Source organism: Protopterus annectens, chromosome 6.part0, assembly GCF_019279795.1.
Source record: "Protopterus annectens isolate FY-2018-M chromosome 6.part0, PAN1.0, whole genome shotgun sequence".
In the NCBI taxonomy this organism is placed as follows: Eukaryota; Metazoa; Chordata; order Ceratodontiformes; family Protopteridae; genus Protopterus; species Protopterus annectens.
In genome coordinates, this window is record NC_056737.1 from 188,571,834 (window position 1) to 188,599,120 (window position 27,287).

A 27,287-nucleotide genomic window follows, 5' to 3' on the forward strand; every position below is an offset into this window, starting at 1 on the left:
TTGATGTAGAGAAAGCATTCAGCAGAGGAAGCTGGGATTTTATGAGTAGGGCAATGGAAGATTTGCATTCTCTGATACAATAATAAGGTTAATTAGGAGAATATACAAGGGATTGGAGTAAAAAATTAAAGTGGGGGAGGGGTTCCTCACGAATAATTTCATTTTGAACAGAAAGAAAGATGCAGGGGTGTCCTCTTTTTCCTTTGTTATTTGAATTATATTTAGAACCACTGGTAAAGAAAATAAGGGACTCAGAAATTCAAGGATATAAATGGTATGGTAATCACGAAAAGTTGGCTTTATTTGCAAATGACTGCTGTGTAAGCTGTGACTGGAGTGGCCCTTTCCACTTCAGAATGCAGTTCCAGGCATACTGAAGTCTCTTGTAATCACTGACGGTGCTAATATGCCTAATAATATGTCAAAGTGTAGCAGACTGAATGGGGAAATAGATTTAGCACAGGGAGAATTTTGTGGCACTGACAGTTATAAGCTATACTTCTACCCACTTAGAAATATCTTCTGAGTCAGTAAAAGCAACACAGGATGCTTGAAAGGATTAGTCCCACACCATTCTATCCCCTAATCTACATTCCTGAAGAGGATGCACTGATTTTCTACCCAAGCAGACAGCAAGCAGTTAGGCTTTAGTTAGGTTTTAGAGGGTGCTAGAATGTCAGGCTTAAGGCATATCTAAGCATAAGACCTTGCAGCAGCAGCCAAAAGGAATTCAGACTCTACGCTAAAGTTGAATATAGGCAAATTCTGAAGATGTTTCTATGTTAAGAAACAAAAGTCCTTAATTCTTCCCTGGTTTTATCCATTCTTCTGGATTATTAAACGTATTTGCTTATATTCATCTTTAATGTAGTCTGAATTCCTTTTGGCTGCTGCTGCAAGGTCTTGTGTTTTTAAAGTTTGTTGCCTTGTATTCTTCCAGTTCATATCTAAGCATACACAAGGTGAAGTTTATCATTTACACTGCCATAGTTTAGTGCAAATTGCAAACCATTTACTATGCCGACTGTGGGGTCAAGTGGTTTAGCATGACTGGTAGATGGTGATACAACTGAATGAGTATGCTACACTTGAGTTGATGGGACACTAAATAAAAAAGTTTTTTAAAGGTCCAAGGTTAGTTCTTCATTAATAGATCGATAAATCCATAACCATAATATAAAAGGTTTATTTTATTTTTTTTTACACCCGAGTAAGTGACTACTAGGAGAATGGCAATGTACCAGTGTATCCTAAGTTTAAAGATTATCCTAGTGCATTAGTTTTTTTTGTTTGTTTTGTTAGTTTTTTTAAGGATGGGGAAACTGATGTTTTGTTACTTGCATGGGGAAGGCAGCCACACACAACTGACTTCTCCTTAAACTAAAACCCAGAGTTAAACTAAGATAGTTGTAACCCTCTTATGCCCCATGATAAGAAACATCAGTAAAATATACTCACTTACTGCTATGCATAAATATTTTTTGTGGAAAAAAATTTCATTGAGGAACAGTATTTGAAAAAACAGGAGCCTACACATGGATTGCTGTACCCCCCCCCCCCCCCCCACACACACACACACACACACACCAGGAGAGGCTACAATTACAATCCAATCTGAGAACATTAAAAAAAATTATCATTCCTTCAAATTTGATATTCAGGATACCTGTGTGTATTTTCTGAAAAACACTCCTTGCACCTTCCCAAAGACTTCATAATCAACAGATACCAGGTCCTCTCCCTCAGTCATGTTTGATGCAAACCTGGAGAATAAAAAGAACAATTCACACTTAAATATTCTGCCAGACAAGATGACTTCCCTAGAGATTTAATCAAATATTCAAGATTGATACCCACATCAAAAATGAAAATACAGGCACAGGGGACATAAAATCCTTAAAGAAAATAGTACTCAATAGGCAGCAAATCTGTGTGAAATGTTCACCACAACAAGGCACCATAAAATAATAAAAATTCCTACCACTGTGTGGAAACTACTTACCCCTGGATATGGTCAGTATCTACCTAAGCCAGACACCAAGCAGTCAGTCCAACCCCTCACTTGTGATGCACACTATAAATCTTGAAATTACTTACTTCTGGATATGGTCAATACTTACCTAAATCTGACGCCAAGCAGTCAAGTTCAACCCCTCATTTGTGATGCACACTATAAATCTTGAGTGCTGCAAAATTTATATTCAAACACAGAACGCTAAACTTGTTCCTTCTGATATGATTTAAAACTCACAAAATGAGCTATGAATAATACAATCAGCAACCATAGTGCAAAGAGATTCAAAACGTAAATATATAAAATACAATGTGCTACTGATGATTTCTAAGAGGGTTATTGTAACAACAGAGAAGGAAGATAACTGGAAAATGTGACATACTAAATATAAGCTATGTAACAAGTTTCCTTCATGAATGGAGAATTATGATCCTGGTGACAAGACAAAACTGGGTTTACATAAAAGCTATTAAAAATAGATCTGATGTTGTTGATCTTCATTCATTCCTTACTGATGGGTGTCTGTTCTGTCCTTGTACCGAGTCTGCCTTGTAACAAGCTCGTGCCAGCCAAAAAACTCTCAAGCTAAGCGTTTACCCACAATGCCCTTCTCCCTGTTACCACAGATCTCGTTTGCCGCATAGCTGCAAAGCTGTGTCAAGCCAGCTCTCAGCTAAGTACTTAGTTTCTTTTGCATATCAAAGTGTTTTCTTAAATTTGTTCACCTTACTTTTCATTCTAAAGTCCCTTTAGTCTATCGCTAGTTTTTACCCACTTTTAAGTATCTTCTAAGTATATTTTTCCTCATATACCTTACTGTAATCTCAAGTACCATTGTTGGTACAGCCCTTTCCGTTTACCCTCTGTGGTAATCCTTCAATAGCATCGTTGGTATTTCTTTCCTTCTCTTTACTTCCCTTGTTAAAAAAAAAAATCTTTCGTCTTTACTTTCACTGTATTATTGGATACTTGTATTGTGATATTATGTCTGAGAAAAAAGGAGCTTCAGGGTTTAAACAGTGTGACAAGTGTAGTCGCAAGATGCCTAACAGTGATACTCATGCTTCATGTGTATATTGTTTGGGAGCTCCCCATCTTTCTGTACAGCCTCCTTGTACTATTTGCTCAGTTCTCGAACCCTTAATGAAAGGAAAAACAATTTGATTCTGAAAAGCCTCCTTAAGACGCTCTTCTCAGAGGCTAATTCTGTGGTTGGAGGGCTCACCACCTTCCAGAAAAGAGCATAAAAAGAGACTACATTTGGTTCCTTCTTCACCCTCTGGTGATAGGAAGCAGGAATCAAGACCTAAAACTCCAAAAATGACCTCTTCAGCATCAGAGTCGAAACTACCTTCTACAGCACCGTCTTCAGTACCATCAACAACCATTGTGTCGTCAGCGCCTATTTTGGCACCGACAGTGTCTACTGTACCAACCTTGCCTAAACTGCAAATTCTGACATCCACACAAACCATGGCACCGAGCTTGCCGACAGTGTCTGTTCCAAGTTTGGACAGCCCTGCCATACAGGTCTATAAACTCGAGACCTTGGTGCTGATAGACAATACTGCATGGACCCGGTACTCCCCTTCAGTGGATCCTTTTGTTGGGCAGCAATTTAGCCCTTTCTTAGAATGGTCAGAGTCCTCATCGGGGATATCCACAAGATCAACCAGGAGCTTCTCGGAATTGGATGTGGTGCGTCTTGTGGACCAGCTGTTGATGGCCAGAGGGCTGTTACACTTTCTAAGACCCCATTCCCTTTTGGACTTGGGAATCTATCTCCATGGACTCCATCTTATTCTCCTCCTTTGACCTCTTTACAGGCTTCGAAGTACTCGGCACCGATGCCTTTTTCGGTTCCTACACCTTCGCTGGCACTAGTGGATCTCACTGTGGCTCCAGAGCCCTCCCTTTGGCCTTCGACTTGTTTGGAGCCAGGCCATCCTCAGGTTCAGGACTGGACTGCAGGCTCCAAGGCATCTGGTATGGCTCCGAGTTTTTCTACGGTGCCATCAGCCACAGTTCCAGGAGTCCTGTCGGTACAGAGTCCCCTTAAGGCTCCGTCCTTGGGAGCGGGCTTGTCGGAGTGGGGTATAACCCTGGTTCTGAGGTTGTCATTCTCGGTTCCAGGCTCCCATCTCTCTTTGGGTGGGCCAGCTTTCCAAGCAATGGAGACAGCCCTTGCCTCTGCAGGCAAGCCTTCGGCATCGAAACTCCAGATATGTCCTCCCTCTGAGCCGCAGCTGACACAAGCCACTGCTTTGGGACATCGAGCACAAGAGCCTCAAGATACCCTACCATAGGGTGCCTCTTCTTCAGAGTCCTCTTCAGAAGCTCCCGCTGAAGAGGTATCGCGCAAGAGGACATGCAAGAGGAAACACGTGGACTCACCTGAGGAGTCTCTCACTGAGGCCACGGACTACGATGAAGGGAAGGGGTCCCCACGGTCGTCCCCTGATGATGTTTTGTTTGGAGACATCCTTGAAATACTGAAACAGAGGGGTGACTGGAAGCCCACCAATCCCTCCACCAAGGAGTCCTTGTTCCTGCAGGCTTTTCGTGCTCGACCCTCTACTTCCTGGGTGACCCAGCCTGCAGATGAGCTGGTTCAGCACATCATGCAGCACACATGGAAGAGTCCTGATACCACTGAACCAATCCTACAGAGGCCGGACAAACTGGTCCAAGGGTCTTCTAGTAAACATGATGGTGGTGGCGGCTGCCACAAAAAAGGAACTGGCCGAGGAGAGCCAGACTGTCCACCCCGCAAACAGGGAGTCTCGGGCGGTGGGCAGGTTAGGGAAGCAAGTCTTTCGATCATCAAACTTTGCTGTTAGGTCTTTGAATTACCTGGCACACCTCACCAAGCTTCAGAGAGACCTAGTCTCCGAACTCTCTGAAACCTTAGCAGGAGCTGTCTCTGATGAGGTCTGTGACAAAGTTGCCTTTCAGCTAGTTGCCCTGGAATCCATATCCAACTCCTCCATGCTTCTGATTTCCCACGCCACTGAAGGAGCAGCCAGAGTGGCGGATTCAGATGTTGTCATGAGAAGTCATGCCTGGAATCGTCTTTGTGACTTTGCGGATCTTCCTTTCTTAATGCTCCAGTGGAACCTTCTTCCGTTTTCGGCCCGAAAGTGAAAGACACATTGGCAAGGTGTGAGAAGGACAGCAAGACCCTGTCTGCCATGGGTGTACTTTTTTCCACCCCTCAGCGTCCATACTCTAGGAACTAGAGTAGTTGAAAGATGTGGCACAAAAAAATTGCAGGGTCCTTTCCATGACACGCGTGGCGAGTATACTCTCCAGGGTAGAGGGGGTAACTCAACGGAAGGTGCCCCTACAGCGGCAGAGGGGGTCCGCATAACCAGAGATCCAGAGATTCTTGCTCGGGACAATGCTATCAGCACTCCTGAGGAGCAGCCCAATTGCTTTCCTCTGGAAGCAGTCGGGGGACATTTTTTCTTGCACTATTCTGCCTGGCTAACAATAACAACAGATTTATAGGTGCAACAGATCATAACCAGAGGATATCACGTCCCATTCAATCTTTACCCAACGTCACCAAGTTGAATTCCTGACGTTCCACCCCAGTCAAAGGGAAACAGCGGCACTAGAAATTCAAAAGCCGCTTCAAAAAAAGTGTCATCCAGACAGGCCCACCAGACCAGATAGGATCCGGATTCTACTCGAGATTCCTTTAGTGCCAAAAAAGACAGGAGACTGGAGACCAATTCTGGATTTCAGCATTCTAAACAAATTTGTCAAACAAGAAAAATTCCGGATGGTCACGCTTCAGTCCATACTTCCGTTCTTGGAGAAAGATGATTGGATATGCTCAACAGATCTTCAGGATGTGTATTACCACATAAAAATGGACAAACGCTCCAGAAGATTTATTCGCTTCTGGCTAGGAGATAATCATTTTGAATTCCGCGTGCTGCCCTTCGGACTGTCTACAGCCCCCATAGTGTTCATCAAGTGCATGGCAGTGGTAACAGCTCACTTGAGACTACAAGGATTCCGGGTGTTTCCATATTTAGATGATTGGCTCCTCACTGCCACCACCAAGCGTCTGCTGGAGATAGCACTAAACTACTCTTTCAGACTAGCAGATTCGCTGGGAATCTCAATAAACTGGGGAAAGTGCAACCGGATTCCCTCTCAATCCTTAGAATTTATCGGAGCGCTTTTCAACATAAATGCTTGCCTAGTCTCTCTCCCAGACCACAGACTGCACAGGATAATATCCCAAATCCGGATGATTCTCTGTCAAAGCCTAGTCCAAGCTCAAAAAGTCTTTCATCTTCTGGCTTCTATGGCGACATCAATTACCATAGCGCCCTTAGCAAGACTACACATGAGAATTCTCCAATGGCTCCTTCTAACACAATGGTACCCCTTACAACATCCGTTGTCCTTTCAAATACGGATAACTCAGCGATGCAAGCAGGATTTAATGTGGTAGATGAAGCCAGACAGACAATAATGGAGTTGCCCCTTTTACCCCCTACAGCCCAGGGCCACAGTGACTATGGATGCTTCCCTGATAGGGTGGAGGGAGCTTTACCAGACGAGATGGTCCAAGATACTTGGTCAGACGTAGACACCCACCTGCATACTAATGTCCTAGAACTGAGGGCGGTGCTTCTAACGTTGCAAGCATTTCAATCCATCCTTCAGTCAGGGACAATTGCTATTCAATCAGACAACATGTCAGTAGTCTGGGACATCAACAAACAAGGGGGAGCCAAGTCCTATCCATTGTGTCGACAAGCCATGAGAATTTGGCAATGGGTGACAGCTTCCAACTGCTTTCTGACTGCAACGCATAATCCCAGGTGTTCCAATGTGACTGCAGACAAACTGAGCAGATGCATCCTACTGCCTCATGAGTGGTCCCTCAATCCTATGGTTGTGGCAAAGATCTTCAGCCGCTGGGGCCAGCCTTGTTGCAACCTATTTGTCTCTCTAGCAAACCACAAATGCAGCAACTGCTTTGCCCTAATTCCCCCGCAGGGGGAGTCACCGAGGGATGCTCTGATTCACGAATGGCCCACGGGACTTCTGTATGCTTTCCCTCCCTTTCCCCCGATCCCCCAATTTCTAAAAAAAGCCCTTTTAATAAGAAGCAGAGTAATCCTCATTGCTCCTTAATGGCCACAGCAAGTTTAGTTTCCCTTCCTTTGGCCTCATCTATTAGATCACCCATGGATTCTGGATCCAACTCCAGAATTAATCTCACACCCACAACGTTGACTCACCCGAACACCTCCAGTCTCAAGCTGACAGCTTGGTTTCTCCACTTCTGGTAATAGCCAAGCAGAATAACCTTATCTCCCCAGTCCGTAATATCTTTCTGGCTTCACATAAACCATCTACCAGGAAAATCCATCTTAGCAAGAGGATGAGGTTCCTTATTTGGTCCTGACAAAGACAATTAGACCCTTGCTCAGCTTCTGTTAGTGTGGTTTTGGATTATTTATCAATTCTTCTTCATTCAGGAGCAGCAGCCTCAACTATTTGACTACGCTTAGCTGCTATCTCAAACTTCCATAATGGGTTTGAAGACTCATCAGTAATCTCCCATCGTCTCTGTAAAACTTTCTTAAAAGGTGTCTTGAATATCAGACCACCCTTCAGGGGAACCCATCAAACCTTGGAATTTAACACTAGTACTACAATCCCTGACACGATCACCCTTTGAACCTACTTCCACTTGCGACCTAAAGTTCCTGTCCTGGAAATCACTATTTTTGGTACCTGTCACATCAGCCAGATGCATTTCAGAGCTTAAGGCTTTGTGTATTAAACGCCCTTACGTGGCATTTCATAAAGACAGAGTATCACTCCAGACTAATCCTTTATTTCTGCCCAAGGTTATTTCAGAGTTGACAATTAACCAAACGAATTGACCTACCAAGTCTTTTTTCCCAACTACTCAAACAAAGGAGAATACTGTCTTCATTTGCTGGAGGTACAGATAGTTACATTTTTACCTAGACAGAACTAAGTCAGTACGTAAATCAGACCAACTATTTGTGTCCTATTCAGGCCCGAAATTGGGAAATCCTGTCTCAGAAGTAACCTTGTCCAAGTGGTTGAGAAACTGTATATCCTTGATTTACCAACAAAATAAAATTCCTCTACCATGCAAAGTCAGAGCACATTCCATCAGGTCAGTAGCAGTAGTTGCTTTTCATCCAAAGGCTTCACTGAGTGATATTTGTGCAGCTGCAACTTGGGCTACCCCTCATATCTTTATCACTCATTACAAATTGGACTTGGCCTCCAAGGGAAGAGCATCCTTTGGTTCAACGGTACTCAGGAACATACTTCCATAAGGGCTGCCCAGGACTAAAGGTAGCTAGGGACTCTGTCTGTCCCATCAGTAAGGAATGAATGAAGATTAACAACATCAGATAAAGAAGTTATATTCTAACCATAACGTTCCATCTGTGTTGTTCATCTTTATTCATTCATTACGTCCCACCCACCTTCCCCCTCCAGAGGCTCCTGGGGGATCGGATTGGGTCCTACTCCTACTTTAGGGTTTCTGCTCAGAGAAAGCCTCTGCTTTACTTAGAATGGGCAAACTCGATCTGAAGTAATAGGGAGAAGGGCACTGTGGGTAAAGGCTTAGCTTGAGTGTTTTTTGGCTGGCACAAACTTGTTACAAGGCCAACAAAGTTCCAAGGACAGAACCCATCAGTAATGAATGAATGAAGCTGAACAACACAGATGGAACGTTATGGTAAGAACATAACTCCTTTGTTTTTGGACACAAACTGTTGGTCCAATATAAACATACAAGTAAGACTGTTAATATTTCTGTGCATTAACCTTTTCTAAATGTTTTTATTTTAACTCCTTTATTGAATTGTCACTTGTTACACAGGTAAACTTACATTTATATAAAAGTAAATAAACCATAATAACAAATTTGCTTTAAAAAACATTATAAAATATATAACAATATATGTGATGTATAATCTAAGCTACATTACATAATTATTCAATTCCTGCCTTCTCTTAAACCTCATTCCTCCTGCAAAACAATTTCTGCATTTATTGTTCCCACAAGTTCCACTTTTTCTATGTAATTTACCCTTTTGCAAGGATCCCATTTTCGGTTGTTTATCTCTGTTACAATATTTATTACTTCAAGAATAGTTGGTTTAGATTTTGATTTCCATTTTCTAGTAATTGCTTTTTTGGCAGCCACCAGAATTAAGCTTAACAAGGCCTTGTTATGTATAAGCAACTCAGATCTTGCATCCAAGCTCTAAACACATATTTCCTAAGTTACACTAATTGGCTCATCCAGTATTCCTGACAGAGTACTCTGTAGGGAGATTTTAAAGTCTGCCAACTCAACACACTCCCAAAACATATGTTCTCAGTTACCTCTTTCTTCCCCATCATAGTTCCAACATTTGCCATCTACAGGTGAAAAAATTCTTTGGAGTCTTCTTAGGGTATAAAAGTATCTATGCAAACACTTCTCTGCAAAAACCCTAAATCTTCTAGACTTTGCATATTTGGGAGCCATACATACATCCTCCCATTGTTTCTTTATGAATAGCATACCTAATCTCTCTCTTCTCAATCTTTTCTGACCACTTCTCATTAATTCCTATAGTTATCATGCAATATTTTATATGCCCTACTAATTATCCTTTAATAGCAACTTCTGTTCTACATTTAATTAAAAACTCATCCAGTGCAGGCCTTTCATTTAAGATTCCCCTATCTTTTTCTCAGTCAGCCATTATGAAAGGTTATGAAAATTCTATTATTATGACTATTAAGTGATCAAATAAGGGAAGGGATCTAAACCTCTTCTACAACAACAACAGAATGGTTTTGAGGGACAGGTATATTTTGCAGAGGATACCACTGCTATGGAACAGACTCCCCATCCACATAAAACAAAGTTCATCCATGCCTATTTTCATGTGCAACTTAGAGCTAGAGATAGAAAACATAAACTTTACCCAGATGACTGCCCCCTGTACTACTAATGGACAGATGCAGCTCCTAAATGCTTTGTCCCCTGCATGGATACCTTCAAATTATCTATGGTATAATCCCAGTTATTCTCATTAGGGTTAACATACAATTATAGACCATGGGATGGGTAAGGTCAATCTATATCCAAAACACAAAAAAGGGAAAATGGCTAGTCTTAAAAATGGCCTGCAGGGGCAGCTAGCCTAGTACTTGCCTATGAATCTATGGAAGGAGATTTCTGAATATGAGAATGTGTTTGTGACAGAAAATTACTAGCACAGTTACGTGGGAAAATATTTACTTAGTGGTATGATGCAGTATGGTTGACACTGCACAGATGCATATGGGACAGCTGAGTTAATGTCAGCAATAATATATAGCATTATGAGTGGGTCGCTGATCACTTCTGCTTATTGTGTTCCAGACATGGTTGCCAAGAAATTCAGAACGAAGCTCAAGAGATGAATGTTGGCATCCACGTCAAGAGCACATAATAAAGGATTATGATCAGAGACCAAATCACAATTCTTTGTAGTACATGGAGCTTCTTGTGATGCAGTAGTGAAATGTGTTTCCAGGTCTCACTTGAATGTTTGGAATTATTGTTTCAAACAGTAAGTTGATCAAAATTTGAAGATTAAGACTGTAAAGGTAAAGTATACTTAAGAACTAGGCATGCCAGAAAAAAAGGAAAATGTCAGGAAAGCTGTTAGACTTACCAAAGTTACTTACTATGAATCCAGGCAAATGGCAAATGATGAGCAAATACTATTGACACTGGAAGGTTAGAAAGAAGAATCTCAGGACAGTGAGGCTGTAGAGGTGTCCTGGGATAACTTATTGGTCGCTTTTGAAAAAGGTATTGATAAAGTGCCAAACCTGACAACTACACAATCAAAGCCAAAAAGATGAAAGCAAAGGTAGCAGAGGTAGTGAATTCCCAGGCATTTACAACTGAAGAGTTATAAAATGTGAACCATGACCTAAAAGAATACTGTGTGCATATGTTAAGTGAATTAGAGGTACTAAAATAAAAGTTGCTAGATTATGAAACCAGAGCTTGATGGAAGCATATTAAAATTACTGGGATATGGGAAAACAAAGACAGACTAGACTGTGTTTTTGTAGGATAAATTGATAAGATGGACTGGTTTACATACTGGACAAATTTAATTACTTATTTATTTTCATTTGTTAACCAGGATAGTCCAATCCAGCTAAAAGCATCTTTTCAGTGAGAAACAGTGGAGAAAAGTCCTGTATATAGATTACAAGTGACAAAAAATAATAATAAAAAAACATTAAATGTGAAAAAAATAAATATATATGCAATGACTAATTATAAAGCTGAATCTCAAACAAAAATATCAGAACACATATTAGTACATATTTTCAAGTTAGCTCTCTCAAAACATACTATGCATCCTAGTTCTTCTCCCTGAAATACATAATCCAAACTCATCTTCACATTGTAGATCCATTGTCAGTATATATACCCATTAGCCAAAATACAAGAAAAGCTGATACATGAACAACTGCTTGAGTACATCCAAAAATATGCCCTTTATCTGACAGACAACATGGTTTACAACTCAAACACAGCAATAAAACAGCAAATCATCTCATTAATTTAACAAATTTAGCTATCATGGAGAATCGGCTTTTGACAGAGGTAATTTTTTTTTTCATTCAAAAGCAGTGTCTGGAAAGGTCAGTCACAGCCTTTTACTATAGCATCTCACTGACTTTGGCTTTTCCTCTTAAGTTATCTTGTGGTTTAGGAACTACTTATCTAATAGTTTCTTCTCCATTATCTATTAAAACTCTTAAGTTTGATACAGGATCAGTCATAGGCCCACTACTTTTCTCACTTTACTTAAATACCCTGTCTTAGGACCGTCTTCATCAACATTGCCAGCATGCAGATGACAGAATATTGACTGTTCTTAGCTACTATGTTACAGAATGGCTCTTCTCCATTTGGAATTGCCCAATCTAAAATACATTAGCCATCAACATGTTTAAATACACTGTTGTGATCATTGGTCCAGACAAAAGACTAGCCAATATTTCTACATCTTGCATCACTGACCACTCTACTGCCCTTTACCAAAGAAGAAAAGTTCTTATGGGGTACTAAGGGGTTGTACTTTCACCTTTTTACAATCAGACTGATAACTTTGTAGCCAAAACAGCTCAACAACTCAAGATGGCCTACAATAAATCACATCTAATTACCAAGGAAGCCCAACGTGCCACTATTATCAATATAGTAATCCACAGATTGGAATATGCCTTACCTGTCACTGTCCCTATTACAAACTATCATAAAATAAGACTCTTCATTTTTTCCATCTTGCTTGTTCAAATGAACATTATTGCACCTCTATTCAAAAAGCAGTCTGCCACCCGCCTAATACTCTTAACTTTAAGTTATTCAAAGATAGTTACTTTGATCATCTTCAGATTTTAGACCCATTGCTAATATACAGTAAGTAATAAGCTCCACCATAAAATTAAACAGGCCCCAGTTTTCCCTAGTGGTATGTGAAAAATCTTTCAAGTTTGCCCCTACACCAGGGAACAGTCTACCCAGTGACATCACTGCTTCAGGCAACATCTCCGCCTTTATAAAAAGAAAATTAAAGTCACATCTAGCACAAAAATATAAATATACCTGTTTCAAGGATGAAGGTTAAAGAAAGTAAACTAGACATTTATGTTTAATTCAGTTCATCAACTCTTATTTTATTGAATGTGCATAAGCTTGTAAATTAAATAGGTTTATAAGTGATTTTCCTGTGTAGGCTCATCTTACATGTGCTTTCTCTACTAACGTGACTAATTGTTATTTATCATGCTGAATGCTGCTGCACCTTATTTTACATTTTAGTATTGCTGTTGTGACCGCCTCATGGCCCGGATAGTGGATCACTTAAGACATAAACACGCATACATTAATAGATGAAAAAACAAACAATTTTAACATTTTTTTCCATTTACATACATTTTCTTTCTTTATAACAATTCTCATTTAGTCCTACAACACAAATTGCTCAATACCTGCCTTCCATTAAACCTCATTCCTCCTCCTGAACATTATTTTGCATGTACTGTTGTCAAAAATTCCATTTACTTACAGATTCATAGAACTTCTATGTAATTTGCTTCTTCCTTTTTCTAAAGATTCCATTTCCAGTTCTTTTGTCTCTTATACAATATTCAATACTTCAAATACAGCTGGTTAAGATTTTCATTTCCATTTTCTAGTAATTGCTTTCATGCAGCCAATATAACTGTACTTAATAAAGCCTTAAGATGTTATGTGCAATTCAGATAGCGTGTACCAGCTCAAAAGAAGCATTTACTTAGTTATTTGTCACCCCAATGTTTTTGACAGAGTATTCTGTAAGAAATTTTTAAAATTTGCCAGCTCATTACACTCCCAAAAAACATGCTCCCAGCTACCTCTTTCTTTCCTACCACACCTCCCACATTTGCTATCTACCTTAGGAAAAATTATTTGAAGTCTACTTGGAGTATAAAATGGAATAAATTCATAACATTGAAAGCTGGCAACCTTGACACACATTCAATTGAACCAGATAGCTCAGATCACATAACCTCGACAGACTTTAGCACCAGCTGTGCAGAAGTCAGTAATGTGTTGTCAGAGATCGTGGTACAGCAGGGATTGGATTTTTGCCCTTTCTCCACTGTAGTCTGATCTCTGAGTTGATATATATATATATATATATATATATATATATATATATATATATATATATATATGTATATATATATATATATATATATATATATATATATATATATATATATATAGATATATATATAGATATATATATATTTATATATATATATATATATATATATATATATATATATATATACATACATATAGACACACATACATATATATACATATATGTATGTATGGCAGGGGTTGCCCTACTGCATATACATTTGCAGATGAAATTATATGATTTCAGCTTCCAGGTTTCATGTTTTGTGCATCATCATTGCTGGTGCTCAACGTTGTGAATGTATTCCATAAAATACTAATGCAAACACTTCCAAACACCTTCTGCACTATGTTACATACTTGTGAGCCTTACATATGGTTTTCTATTGTTCCTTTGCTTAAATTGTTTTTCCAGTGTTTTCTAACCTCCTCTGGTTGATTCTTATAGTTATCATGCAATATGTTATATGCCCAACTAATTATTTTCTTTTTAAAAGCAGTTTCTGTTTGCACCAAAAACATTCTGGAGTAAAATCCTTTCCCTAAATGAAGGGGGGGAATAATTTCTATTAGCCCCTGAGATAGCACATGATGTAAGACAAGAGGAAAGAAAAGGGTTTGGTTTGGCAGATGACTGGGAATTCCCCTGAAAAGGAAGAGTCATTTGTATCCTAGATGGATTACATTCAGTATCCATTTGCCTGAAAAAATCTGTTGCCAAAGACAGAAGTGGAGATTCAGACTGTCTGAAATAGGTGAGGGACTACTCAAGGCCCCTTATATAGTCATTCTGATTTATTTGAATGTTCTTTGTCCTTGGGGAGGGGGGGGGGTCCTGCTTTCTTTTTGGTACCTCTCTGCCACTGCTTTTTAAATGTCTGATTAACAGCATTCTGCAAAGGCTGTTTATTTTGTTTCTTGCCAAAAATTTGATGAGAAAGCAGAAAACCTCTTTGAGAATTTAGAGAAGGAGGGTTGAAAAATCTGAGAGATTCCCTGAATCAGCTTACTTCTCTCACACTTTTGGTAACCTTTGCAGGCCAAAAGCAAAATCTCCAAGTCTCTATCCAGGGGATAATTCTAAATTTCATTTTTGACATTTTCTGGGAGGTTCTGAGAATGCAACCAGGCAAACTTCCTTAAAAGTGTACCAGTGGCAATAGACCTAGAAGTAGTATATACAGAGTCATAAACACATTTCAAACAATGAGTAGTGATCTCAGAAACTCAAGAAATGGAACTACAGAAAGCAGATTTTTCCTGACAAGAGGATAACAAGGACAAAAACATGCCTCATACTTTCACAATTACTTTGAAACTGACAGTTCAGAATGTTAGTAATCAAAGTTACAGAAGCCCACACATTCTCCCCATATTTATCAAAAGCTTTACCATCCTTAGAAGAAGGATTAGAATTTAAAAAATGCATGGCAGTCAGGTTCGGGGTTATTGTATTAAAACTTGAAAGACTGAGCCACTTTGTAAATTATACTTGCTTTCTTAGGAGCAGCAGGTTGGCTATCAGGGAAACCACTAAGACAAACACACCCTCCAACGTTGACAGCACTAGGGAGATGGGTAAGGGTTCTGGAAATTCCAATGGAGACAAATAATAATATTTTCTAAGGGATGGAGAAGCCTCTGTGTTTTCCAACTGAATACAATGGTTCATTTTGGAAATAGTCTCAGAGTAATATGTTCCCTCACACGGAATTTCAGATATCACATTTTCCTCAGAATCTGAATCAGAATCCTGAGGAGAAAACACAGCATCTGTCCCTTCACATTATCCTACATATTATACTACCTCTTCAGAAAATGTGTATTCCTTTTTCTTTTAACAAAAAATCACCTTACAAAAAGGATTAACAGCCTGCACAGGACCTTGAGCCAATCCCAATAAATTATTCCTGACCAAAGTAACTGACACAGGATAAGCTGAACGTTTTCGGTCTCTGACCAGAATATTAGGGCAAACAAACCCAGTACTGCCAGCAACAGCTACCCCAGGGAGGATACAACATTCTGGCTAAGTATAGTCACATTCCCTGACCTTTCTCCCAAGAAAGACAAGAGTGGTTTTCCCTTGCCCATTGAGGGAACTCAGCAGCAGTAGACATGGCTAACACTCGGTCATTAGTGGCTGGATGGACAACATCAGAGAGATCTGAAGAAAAAAGATGTGTGGTCTGAGGAACCAGCTTTGGCCGCAGCAAATTACCAACCCGCAGGTGGCAAAAGCTGATTAACAAACTTTTTCTGTCTGTGGATGAAATAAGGTTTGATCAAAGGAGTTGTAGTTTATTCAATGGTCAAGGTAAAAATGGTGCATGCTTTCCAGGGAAGCTTAGCAGCAAATGTCATAAAACAAAAAAAGTAGCAAAAAGGTAACTGTTTCCCACAAAAGACAAAGTAAAAATCACTTTAAACACCTTCCCCAGTGCCAAAAAGTAAGATAAACACAGTTTTCCACAGAAAAAATATTTTTAAACAAATTTTTACCACAACAGTAAAAAGTTGTTTACCACAATAGTTAAAAAAGTATGCTCTCATTTGAAGGTATACAAAAGTCAAGGAAAAATTTTTTTCCCTAGTTTAAAAGTACTTGTTTCTCACAAAAAGCTAATCAAAGCAAGTATAAATGTAATGTAATTTTTTTCTGATAAAGGAATTTATCTACCCAGCAATGGAAAAGTATTAGCCAACCATCAATCCTCGAAAGCTCACAGGAGTGCTCTTCTTGGTGGCAGGAAAGCACTGAACGGCTTGGCGCCCAAACCTGTCTTTTGACAAATGGCTTTGGCATGTAGAAGGTGCCCTGAAGCTTTGGAAGCCAGACAGCTATTATATCCTATGCAGTATATAACCCATATAGCTTAGGCTATTGCAGCAATGATCAATATGAAGAACATATACACTCTACCTAATTTTTACAGGTGGAATATAAAAGTTTACATGGTTTTGGCATGATAGAGTTACTGCTGGTGAGCTTATTATTAGATGCAAGAGATGAAAGTTAAATGATAAAAGGATTAGCAAGAATGGCATGCAGGCCACTAAAAGATATGAATAAAGATGTTGTGGATCAATCAAAGTAAGACTGCAGTGCATTACTGGGCATAAAGACAGATAAGACTGAGAAGATGGCTTTCCTGTTATGCAGATATGCCACAAAGACACAGAGGACATTTGCATGGAAAAGTCTGCACAACTACTGTTATACTCCCCAAACATAACAGATGCTTTTGAACAAAGATTCTCACTGTGGAAAGTGTGAAGAATGGGTGATGGGATTAACAGACCATATATTTTGGTAGCATGTAAGATTAACTATCTTAAGGAAGAAAGTACATAACAGTAGATATTGAGATTATCACTGCAGCAGTAGCCTTAGCAATATGGGTTATATCCTGCCTAGAATCTAACAAACAGACAGTGTCCATAGCTTAGGGGCACCTTCCATGTGCCCAGACCACTGACAGCTCAAGCAGAGCTGGATAAAATTAGTTATCTGTGTGTGAAGTCCATCAGAGCTTTCATACTGATTGAAATACAGAAGATAGGGCCTTAAAAATACGCCAATACTAAGTAAATAAAGAATGACCCTACCCTGGCAACAAAAATTATACAGAAATAAAGGGGATGGAGGGAGGGAGCAGCCACTGCAGCAGTGATCATTCGAACATCTATTGTTATGATAAGTTTACTTGCAAAACTGTACTATGTTCATCATTCGATCACTGCTACAGTAGCCATAGCTATATAAGTAAAGTACCATAGCTTATAAAGATTGGGAGGAGAAAGGATAAGGGTTCAGGAGCCCCTCAAAAATTGTTTGAGCAAAGCTTGCAATAGACCTGGAAAAGTAAGTCTAGTTTTTATTGCTGTGTAAAAGTGTGTAAACAGGACCAAGTTGCTAAATCTAGATATTTCTAGAGTCCACCTCTTTCTAAAAAAAGCCACTGAAAAAAAAAGACAAAACATCTACCATGACCTGAGTACGTGTGGTTTAAAAAGTAAGTACATTATTTTTTTCTTTAGCTTTATCAGCTCTGGCAGGATACAACCCAAAGGCTACTGCAGCAGTAAAGAATCTGAATTTCTACTGTTATGGGTAAATGCAACTTGCACAACTGTACTTTTTAATGACTTCATACTGATGAAACACATTTGATAAATTACACAGCAGTCCAAGACACATAAATGAATGTTTACATTGCAATATACAGAGAGAACTGTGAGAATGAAAAAAGTGTGCACAGAAAGTAACAGTTAGTGACTATGTTACTTTGGTAAATTGCTAATTATATATGGTCTAAGTAGATTACATATCAGAGTAAAAAATAAGGTATGAACGAGAAAAACATACTGTTTTTGCAACTTATCTATATTACAGACTATTGCTGCAAGGCTTGCCCAGGAATTAAGGCACTTTTTTTGGCTTAACCATGGAACAACCTACTGAATCCTCAGTTCCACCTTCTTCAAGTTACCACAGCAGGCTGATAAAATGTCTCAGCCACAGGTGGGCTACTCTGCTGTGACCACAGATGGACAACTCATCTTCCTCCTTGGTCCCTCTGGTATAGTTCATACAGCAACCATGGACACAATTAGACATGTCCTCTGTGTCTGTTGGAGAGCCCTTGGCAAGCAAGGGAGAGATAATCTTGTCAATCCTGGGAGAACGGGCAGGGAATGTTTTTCTATTTAGCCAGAAAACTGTGCCCATCCATGAAAAAGTGTCTGTTGCCAAAAGTCAGTATATTGATTCAAATGTTCTGTCAAAACAAAACCAAAAAACATAAACATATATGTCTTCTGCGATCTCAGTTAACCCCGACAGAAGTAAATTATTGGGCAATGCTCAGTGCTTAGTGCAGATCCTTGCTGTATGGGTGTTTCTAGTAAAAGAAAAAGGGATTCTTCATTTTCTGAAGAGATTCAAGAGTTTAAACCTTAAAATAATTATAAAAGCACAGATTACATATTATCTCCACAGAATTCTAATAAAGATTCCGATGACAGTGTGGCTTTGGGGGCAGTAGTTTTGAAGGATCCTCTATGTCTGAAACTATTTCTAGAATGAAAAAAGAAGTTATGTCCTACCATAACGTTCCATCTGTGTTGTTGATCTTCGTTCATTCGTTACTGATGGGTTATCGGTTCCATCCTCGGAACCGAGCCAGCCTTATACAAAGCTCGCTTCAGCCTAAAACTCTTGAGCCAAGATCCTACCCACAATGCTCTGCTCCCTGTTACTTCAGATCAAGTTTGCAAGTTGATAGACAAAAGTAGAGGTTACCTCTGGTCATAACAGATCTACAAGAATGGAAGAAGGACCATATGAAATCCACCAGGAACCTCTGGAGGGGGACAGAGGGTGGGGAGTAATGAATGAACAAAGATCAACAACACAGATGGAACGTTATGGTAAGACATAACTTCTTTATCTGATGTTGTTAATCTTCATTCATTCCTTACTGATGAGACAGAGTCCCCAGCTACCTGTATCCCTGGGCGGCCCTCATGGAAGGACATTCCTGAGCACCATGGAACCAAAAGAAGCTCTTCCTCTGGAGGGCAAATCCAATTTGTAATGCAGAATAAAGGTATGGGGGTTGGCCTAAGTCCCAGTTGAGCAAATGTCATTGAGGGAGGCCCTAGCATGGAAAGCTGCTGAAGTTGCCATAGACCTTGTAGAATGGGCTTTCACTTTGTGAGGCAAGGTGATGTTGTTCTTGTCATAGCTGAAGTTAATGCAATTTCTCAACCATGACACTAATGTAACTTTAGAAATAGGACAGCCTAGTCTTGGTCCAGAAAAGGCCAGAAATAATTGCTCTGATTAATGGGTAGATTTTATTCTGTCCAAATAAAAGTGGATCTGCCTGTGAACATCTAGGGAGTGCAGACAATACTCTCCCTTGTTAGAATGATTACGAAATAATACTGGGAGGTCAACAGACTGGTTGATAGACTGCTCTGACACCACTTTCGGTAAAAAGGAAGAATTAGTTCTCAGTGTGACTCTGTCCTTATGGAAAATAAGGTAAGGAGATTTGATGCATAAGGCTTGAAGTTCTGACAGACATCTGGCCGATGTGATAGCAACCAGAAACAAAGTTTTCCAAGAGAGGTACTTTAAATCACATGAAGATGCAGTTTCAAAGGGGGGTGTTGTTTGGGCTTGCAGAACCAAAGCCAAATACCAAGGTTGTACTGGTTCTCTAAAGGGAGGTTTTAGGTGAAAAACATCCTTCAAGAAAGTCTTACAGAATCTGTGTGACATGAGTGAAGAGTCCTGGAAACCAATGTGGAAATTAGAAATGTCAGCTAAATGAACACGAATAGTAGAGGCTGATACCTCAGATTGAAAAAGATTTTATAAATAATCTACTACCACCGAAGCTGGGGCTGACAAGGGGTCCAACTGTTTGTTCGCTGCCCATAATGTAAACCTTTTCCACTTGCTGAGATAGATTAGCCTGGTGGATGATTTATAAGATGCAATAAGAATATTGCGCACCGGGGAGAAGAGGTTATTCTGCCTGGCAATCATTGGAAGTGGAGAAACCAAGCTGTCAGCTTCAGGTTTATTAGGTTGGGGTGGGTCAGACCCTGCAGATGGGAGATCAACGTTGGAGTTGGATTGAGAATCCATGGTCGATCTAGCAGGTGAGGCCAGAGGAAGGGGAACCAAACTTGTTGAGGCCAATATGGAGCAATGAGGATTACTTTGCTCTTCAACTGCCGTGCTTTCTTCAAAAATTGGGAGATGAGGAGTAGAAGAGGGTAAGCATAAAGCAGACCCGAGGGCCAATCATGGCCTAGAGCATCTCTCAGTGACTGTCCCCGAGGGGGGATCAGGGCAAAGTAGTTGCTGCACTTGTGGTTGACTGTGGATGCGAATAGATCACAGCAAGGCTGGCCCCAGCGGTTGAAAATTTTTGCCGCTATCACAGGATTGAGGGACCACTCATGAGGTTGTAGAATGCACCTGCTCAATTTGTCTGCTATCACGTTAGAGCTCCCGGGAATGTGCATTGCAATTAGAAAGCGGTTGGAAGCTATCATCCATTGCCATATTCTCAAGGCCTCTCGGCATAATGGGTAAGATATGGTGCCCCCTTGCTTATTGATGCACCAGACTACTGACATGTTGTCTGACTGGATTGCAATAGTCCCTGACGGAAGGAGAGTGGAATGCTTGCAACGCTAATAGCACTGCCCTCAGTTCCAGGACATTGATATGCAAATGAGCCTCTGTCTCCAACCAGGTGCCTTGGACCGAGTTTCCCTGACATAGCCCCCCCACCCCATCAGGGAGGCATCCGTGGTCACCGTGGCTTTTGGCTGATGGGGGTTGAAGGGGTGAGACCACTGTTGGGGATTTTGGGACATCCACCAGAGCAAATCTTGCTTGCATCTCTGAGTTACACTTATCTGAAAAGACAAAGGATGTTGTAGAGGGTATCACTGAGTGAGAAGTAGCCACCGAAGAAGTCTCATGTGGAACCTGGCCAGAGGAACAATGGTAATCGAGGCTGCCATCAACCCCAAGAATTGGAGTATGGACCGGGCAGAAGATTTTTGATGACAGATTAGCGGCCGAACCTGTTGTCTTATTCTTTGAAGTCTGTGATCCGGGAGAGATGCTGTGCAATTCCTTGTGTCCAACGGAACTCCAATGAATTCATAAGATTGTGTCGGGGTCATGTTGGACTTCTCCCAGTTTATAGTGATTCCCAGGTGCTGAGCTGCGAGAAGAGTGTAATCTAGGGCTTCCTCCAGTAGATGCTTGGTGGGGCGGTAAAGAGCCAGTCGTCTAAGTATGGAAACCCCTGGAATCCTTGAAGTCACAGGTGAGCAATAACCACTGCCATGCATTTGGTGAACACTCTGAGGGCTGTAGAGAGACCAAAGAGCAGTAATCAAAACTGGTAGTGATTGGCTCCCATGCGGAAGCGGAGGTATCTTCTTGAGCGCTTGTCCACTTTTATATGGTAATATGCATCTTGAAGATCTACAAAGCACATCCAATCGTCTTCTTCCCAAAGAGGAAGGATAGACTGAACCGTGACCATCCGGAATTTCTCTGTTTTTATAAATTTGTTTAGTGTGCTGAGATCCAGTATCGGTCTCCAGTCCCCTGTCTTTTTTGGCACTAAAAAGAACCTTGAGTAAAAACTGGATCCTATCTGGTCTGGGGGGACCGTTTGGATGACTGTGTGCTGCTGCTTCCCTTTGACTGGGTGGGACATTGGGTACAATTCTGGGTGAAGTGGGACAGAGATGGAAGGGGGAATATGGTAAGCTCTGTATATTATTTATTGTACCCAAGAATTGGTGGTTATGGTTCGCCAGGCAGTGGGGTACAAGGAAAAAATTACCCCGACTGCTTCCAGAGGTGAGCAGTCAGGCAATGCTTCAGAAGCACTGGTACCCCGGTTTCACAGACCTCCCCTGCCCCGAAAGGGGCATCTTCCATTAGAGTTTCCCCCTCTCCCCTTAGGGGAGAACTCGGCATGTGCATCACAGAAAGAGCCCTGTGATTTTCTGTGCCACATCTTCCCACTCCTCTGATTTCTGGAGTAGAATCATTGAGGGGTGGAGTGTTGGACACCAACGGCAGACAGGGTCTTACCATCCTATTTGCACCTTGCCAGCGTATCTTTTGCCTTTGGGCCAAACAATGAAGCAGCCTCAATTGGGGCATTCATAAAGGAAGCCTTAAAGGAGTCCACAAAGTCGCAGAGGCACATCCAGGCATGATGTCTCATGACTATACCTGTGCCTGCTGCTCTAGCCGCTCCTTCCATTGCGTGTGAAATGAAGCACATGGAAGAACTGGATATCAATTCTAGGGTCACTATCTGAGTCATGTACCTCATCAGAAACAGCTCCTGCCAAGGGTTCAGAGAGTTGGTTGATAAGGTCCCTCTGGAGCCTTGTAAAGTGTGCCAAGTAGTTCAAGGACGTTACAGCGAAGGTCGATAAAGCAAACACAAGCTTCCCGAGTCTGTCTATTGCCTGTGACTCCTTGTTGGGCAGATGGACAGTCTGGCTCTCTTCTGCCAAGTCTTTTTTGGCTGCAGCCGCCACCACCATGGCATCTACTGGAAGACCTTTGGACCAATGAGGATGTTCAGCAGGGGGAGATAAAATTTTGTCAGGCCTCTGAGCTATAGCTTCTAAAGTGTCAGGAGCCTTCCATGCACTCTGAACGATGGCTGGACAAGCTCATCGGCCGGTGGGATAACACAGGAGGTAGGGGGCTGGGCATGAAAGGCCTGCAGGAATACGGATTCCGCTGAGGAAGGGTTGGAGGACTTCCAGTTGCCCGTCTGTCTTAGGATCTCGAGGATGTCACCAAAGGACACCTCATCAGAGGGTGACCATGGGGACCCTTCCCCATCATCAAAGTCCATATCTTCGGTCAGAGACTCCTCAGTGGAGTCCATGTGCTTCGTCTTGCAAGAAGCCTTGCAAGGGACTTCCTCAGTGGGGAGCTCTGGGGAAGATTGCAAGGAGGGGATCTCCTGAGGGGGAGAAACCTGAGGCCCTTGTGCCCGGGGTCCGGTAGTTGTGGCTTGCGACAGTTGCAGCACAGAGGGGGGCAAGGACTCCATTAGGGATGTTTTGCCAGCAGAGGCAAGTGCCCTCTCCATGGCCTGGAAGGCCGGACCACCCGAAGATGGATGGGAGCCCGGAACAGAGCATAACAACCTTGGAACCAGGGTCACACTTCGCTCTGATGAGCCGCACCCAGACCAGGAGTCTCAAGAGGACTGTGGAGCATGAGGGGAGGACGATTCCTGGAAGGTGCCATAGAAAAAATTGGCGTGGAACCAAGAACACCTACCCCCACAGCACAGCCGCTAGCCTGAGAAGGGCCCAGTGTCCAGTGCACCAAGGGCCACAAGATTTTTACCTTTTTGTGAGTCAACTCATTGTGATCTCCAGAGGGAGATGAAGGGAGCAACCTTGAGGAGGAAGAAGAAGAACACCTCTTATGGGTTTAGGAGGAGGGGGTGAGCCCTCCGACCCAGAGATAACCTCGCAGAAAGGAGTTTTAAGGAGGCCTTTTAGAATAAGTTTGTTTTTCCTTTCATTCAGAGTCCTAGTTGAAAAATTTCTACATATCCCACACAGAGGGTCCACTGAAAGGTGGAAAACATTCAGGCAATAAACACACAAATCATGGCCATCAGAAAGCGGCAACTTATGGCCGCATTCTGTACACTGTTTGAAACCAACACTGCTTTTCTTATCAGACACTGTGATGTGAAGGAGAATGTACGACACTACTAAATGGTTAAAAAACTACCCAGAAAGGGAGAAGAAGAATTACCAATGATGGTAATGGGGAATTACCTCAAAGGTAAGAAAAAGGAAATACTATAGGGAGAGAGTCTCAAAAGTTGCGATAGGGTAGGAGAATATAGTGAAGAACTGAAAGCTTTCTAAATACTAATAATAGAAAAACTTCAAAAAATTGAACACTTAGCTGAGAGAGAAGGCTTGACACGGCTGTACAGCAATGCTGCAAATGTGATCTGAGGTAACAGGGAGCAGAGCACTGTGGGTAGGGCCTTGGCTTGAGAGTTTTTGGCTGATGCGAGCTTGGTATAAGGCCAGCTCGGTTCCGAGGACGGAACCGATAACCCATCAGTAAGGAATGAACGAAGATTATCATCAGATCAGTTGTTTCAGTGGGAAAACAGTGATGGTTCTCAGTAACTCAGGAAGTAGTATAATTTGTTAAAAGTGGAATTTTCAAAAACAACTGCTTCTCTTCCTATTTTATCTGCTTTGAAAGATGTTTTTGTCACAGTCTGCAATTTCCTTGACAGCCAGCCTTCAGCCCTCCGAAAAGCATGGAGACTTTATAAACTGCCTCAATCTTTTAAGTTTTTATACACTCACCCCAGATCTGACCAAGCAGCTACTGCTTTAGTGAATCCAGTTGCTGCTAACTATATGGTTAATACTAGTTCCTCTCCTTCTGACAAGGATGGAAAAACTTTTGATAAATTTGTGAAAAAGTGTATTCTTCTGCAACACTTGTTTTTAAAATTCTCAACTGTTTATACTTGCCTTTTGTGAGAATATGAGGAATATTTTGGCATCTGTTGTGAGGAGGAATCTGATTTGTGCAAATCGGTGTCTTTCATGTTTCATGTGCCTACCCACTGTTTGAAATGTGTTTATGATTCTGCTGATGCTACTTCCAGTGCTGCTGCTACTGGAAATGTTATGAGAAGGTTTGCCTGGTTGTGTTATCAAAACTTTCCAGATGATGTCAAATATAAGATTTTAAATTCTCTCTTGCATTAAGAACTAGTTTTTCAACCCTCTGCTGCAGAGGTTATTAAAAAGTAAGGTGCGAGAGGTAAGTTGATTCAAAGGATCTCTCATATTTTCAGCCTTTCTTCTCTAAGTTTGTCAAGGGATCCAATACTGCTTCCACAACTTTTAAGAAACAAAATAAACTGTCGCAGCAAGCTGTTGGAAGGATTTCTAATCCCCCTCTCAACCATGTAGTCCATTAATCCATCCGAAAAATCTAAACCTGCATTCTCTCTTTGACAAGAGATTGTTTCAGACTCATGGGTTCCAAGAATAAGCCATCAAGGATACAGATGGCAGTGGGAGTCTCTCCCTTCCTTTTGGGGAGATTTTTCCTCACCCACCAGACCAGAATTTTCTTTTCCCTCCTATGACTAAGCATAGGCTTGCTCAAGGGGTGACAGAAGCTGTCCCTCCTCCTCAGTTATGGTAAGGGTTTATTCCAGGACATTTCTGGTGCCAAAGAAAGAAGATTCATGGGAAACATGGAAAACTGGATCTTTCCTTTCTGAAACAGTTTGTGACAGTTCAAAATGGTGTCTTTTAACAACTTGCTATCCGTTATTCACCATTTGAGTTTTCTAGTGATTTTAGATTTAAAAGATGCATAGCATCACATTCCTATAGATCCAGATTTCATATATTTCTTAGGGTTTTCTGTATCTAGTTCACATTATTAGTTCTCTGCATTACCCTTTGGTCTATCTACTACTCAAAAGGATATTTCACAGTGTCTGTCTCCTGTAATAACCTACTGCAAAATGCAAGGTGTTCCCATTTTTCCATATTTAGATGACTTATCTTTGCAGAATCAAATTTCCAGGCATCTTTCACTTGGGTAACAGATCTCTATAGGTAGGGATTCCAAAATAACTTACAGAAGTCATGTCTGACTCCTTCTCACATGATTGTTTTTCCTGGGGTGTCTCCTGGACACCTCAGTTCAAAGTGCTTCTCTTCCGCAGGAAAACTAAATCTGTATCAAGATCTTTTCCTGAGTTTTTTCCACTCAGACATTCATTTTGGAATTCTGCATCTCATGGCATCTATGATACTCATGATATCTCTTGCAGGACTCCACATTAAAACAATTCAGTGGTACCTGAAATCTCTATGGTCCTAGCATGAACATCCTTTAACATTTCAAATTCCAGTTTTGGGATTTGTGAAAAGAGAGTGTGTGTTGTGGAGTCACTAAATTTCCAAAAACCAGGTCTCCGATTCTCTCTTCCGGCTCCAGCACAGTCAGTCACAATGTCTATGGGAATAAAAGTGCAGTCTTTGGGACAAAAAAAGACAGACTAAAACACACAAACATAAAAGAGATGTTAGCTCTTACAAATGTTCTCAATTCTACCAACAATTTGAATCTCCAGGACATTTTCAAGTGTTTGCAGACAACACAGTATTGTGCCACGTAAACAAGCAAGGGGAACCAGATCTTACTCTCTGTTGTGCAGACTAGCCATCAGACCTCCCAACCGTCCCGAATTACTCGTTTTTTACCGAGTTTTGGGGTCCAAATGAAGGGGTGCCACGATTCCCGAGTGGCACCCCTTCATTTCAGATTTCTTTGCTTTTATTTTTTTATTTTTTTTAATTTTCGCGCTGTCGGAGCTGACGTCATCACATGCATGATGACGCCAGTTCCGTCAGCACTACCAGCCAGTCGGAATTGAGCTCCTTGAGCTCACGTCATCATTTCCGGCTGGCTGCGAGCAGTTGCTGCTGCCGAGAATTTGAAAAGCTGCTTTGCCGCCATTTTAACAGAAACGCTAGTGAGAGGGACTTAAATCAAGCTGCTTTCCTCCCATTCATTTTTAATCTGCTGCTGCCTGTGAGAGGAAGGGACTTGCTGGGACTATGCTGCCAAATGGCTGTTGCTTGCCCGAGCTGCTTTGTGGCTTTGCTGCCGTTCGTGCTGGACTTAGGTAAGTCCTAAAATAAATTAGAAAATGTTTTCAGAAGTTTTGATGCATGGAGCAGTTTATTATGTCTATATATACTTAATATTTAATGTATGGGTTATGAGTTGTCCAAAATTTTGCAAGGGAATGATATCAGAGAGAGACTTTTTTATATATTTTTTAGTTTGTAGAATTTAATGTAGCCCTCCAGTCCCAATCATTATTAATATGCGAG

At 41.1% G+C, this 27,287-nt stretch overlaps 1 protein-coding gene across 1 annotated transcript in view; it reads right to left on the minus strand.

Moving 5' to 3' along the window:
* The window catches only part of ACYP1 (acylphosphatase 1), a 65,458-nt gene that overhangs the window by 15,481 nt on the left and 22,690 nt on the right, over positions 1-27,287 (minus strand). The window contains exon 2 of the mRNA XM_044073911.1: positions 1,667-1,763. Coding sequence (XP_043929846.1) covers positions 1,667-1,750 — 84 coding nt within the window. The 5' untranslated portion in view covers positions 1,751-1,763. The remainder of the gene's footprint in view (positions 1-1,666; positions 1,764-27,287) is intronic.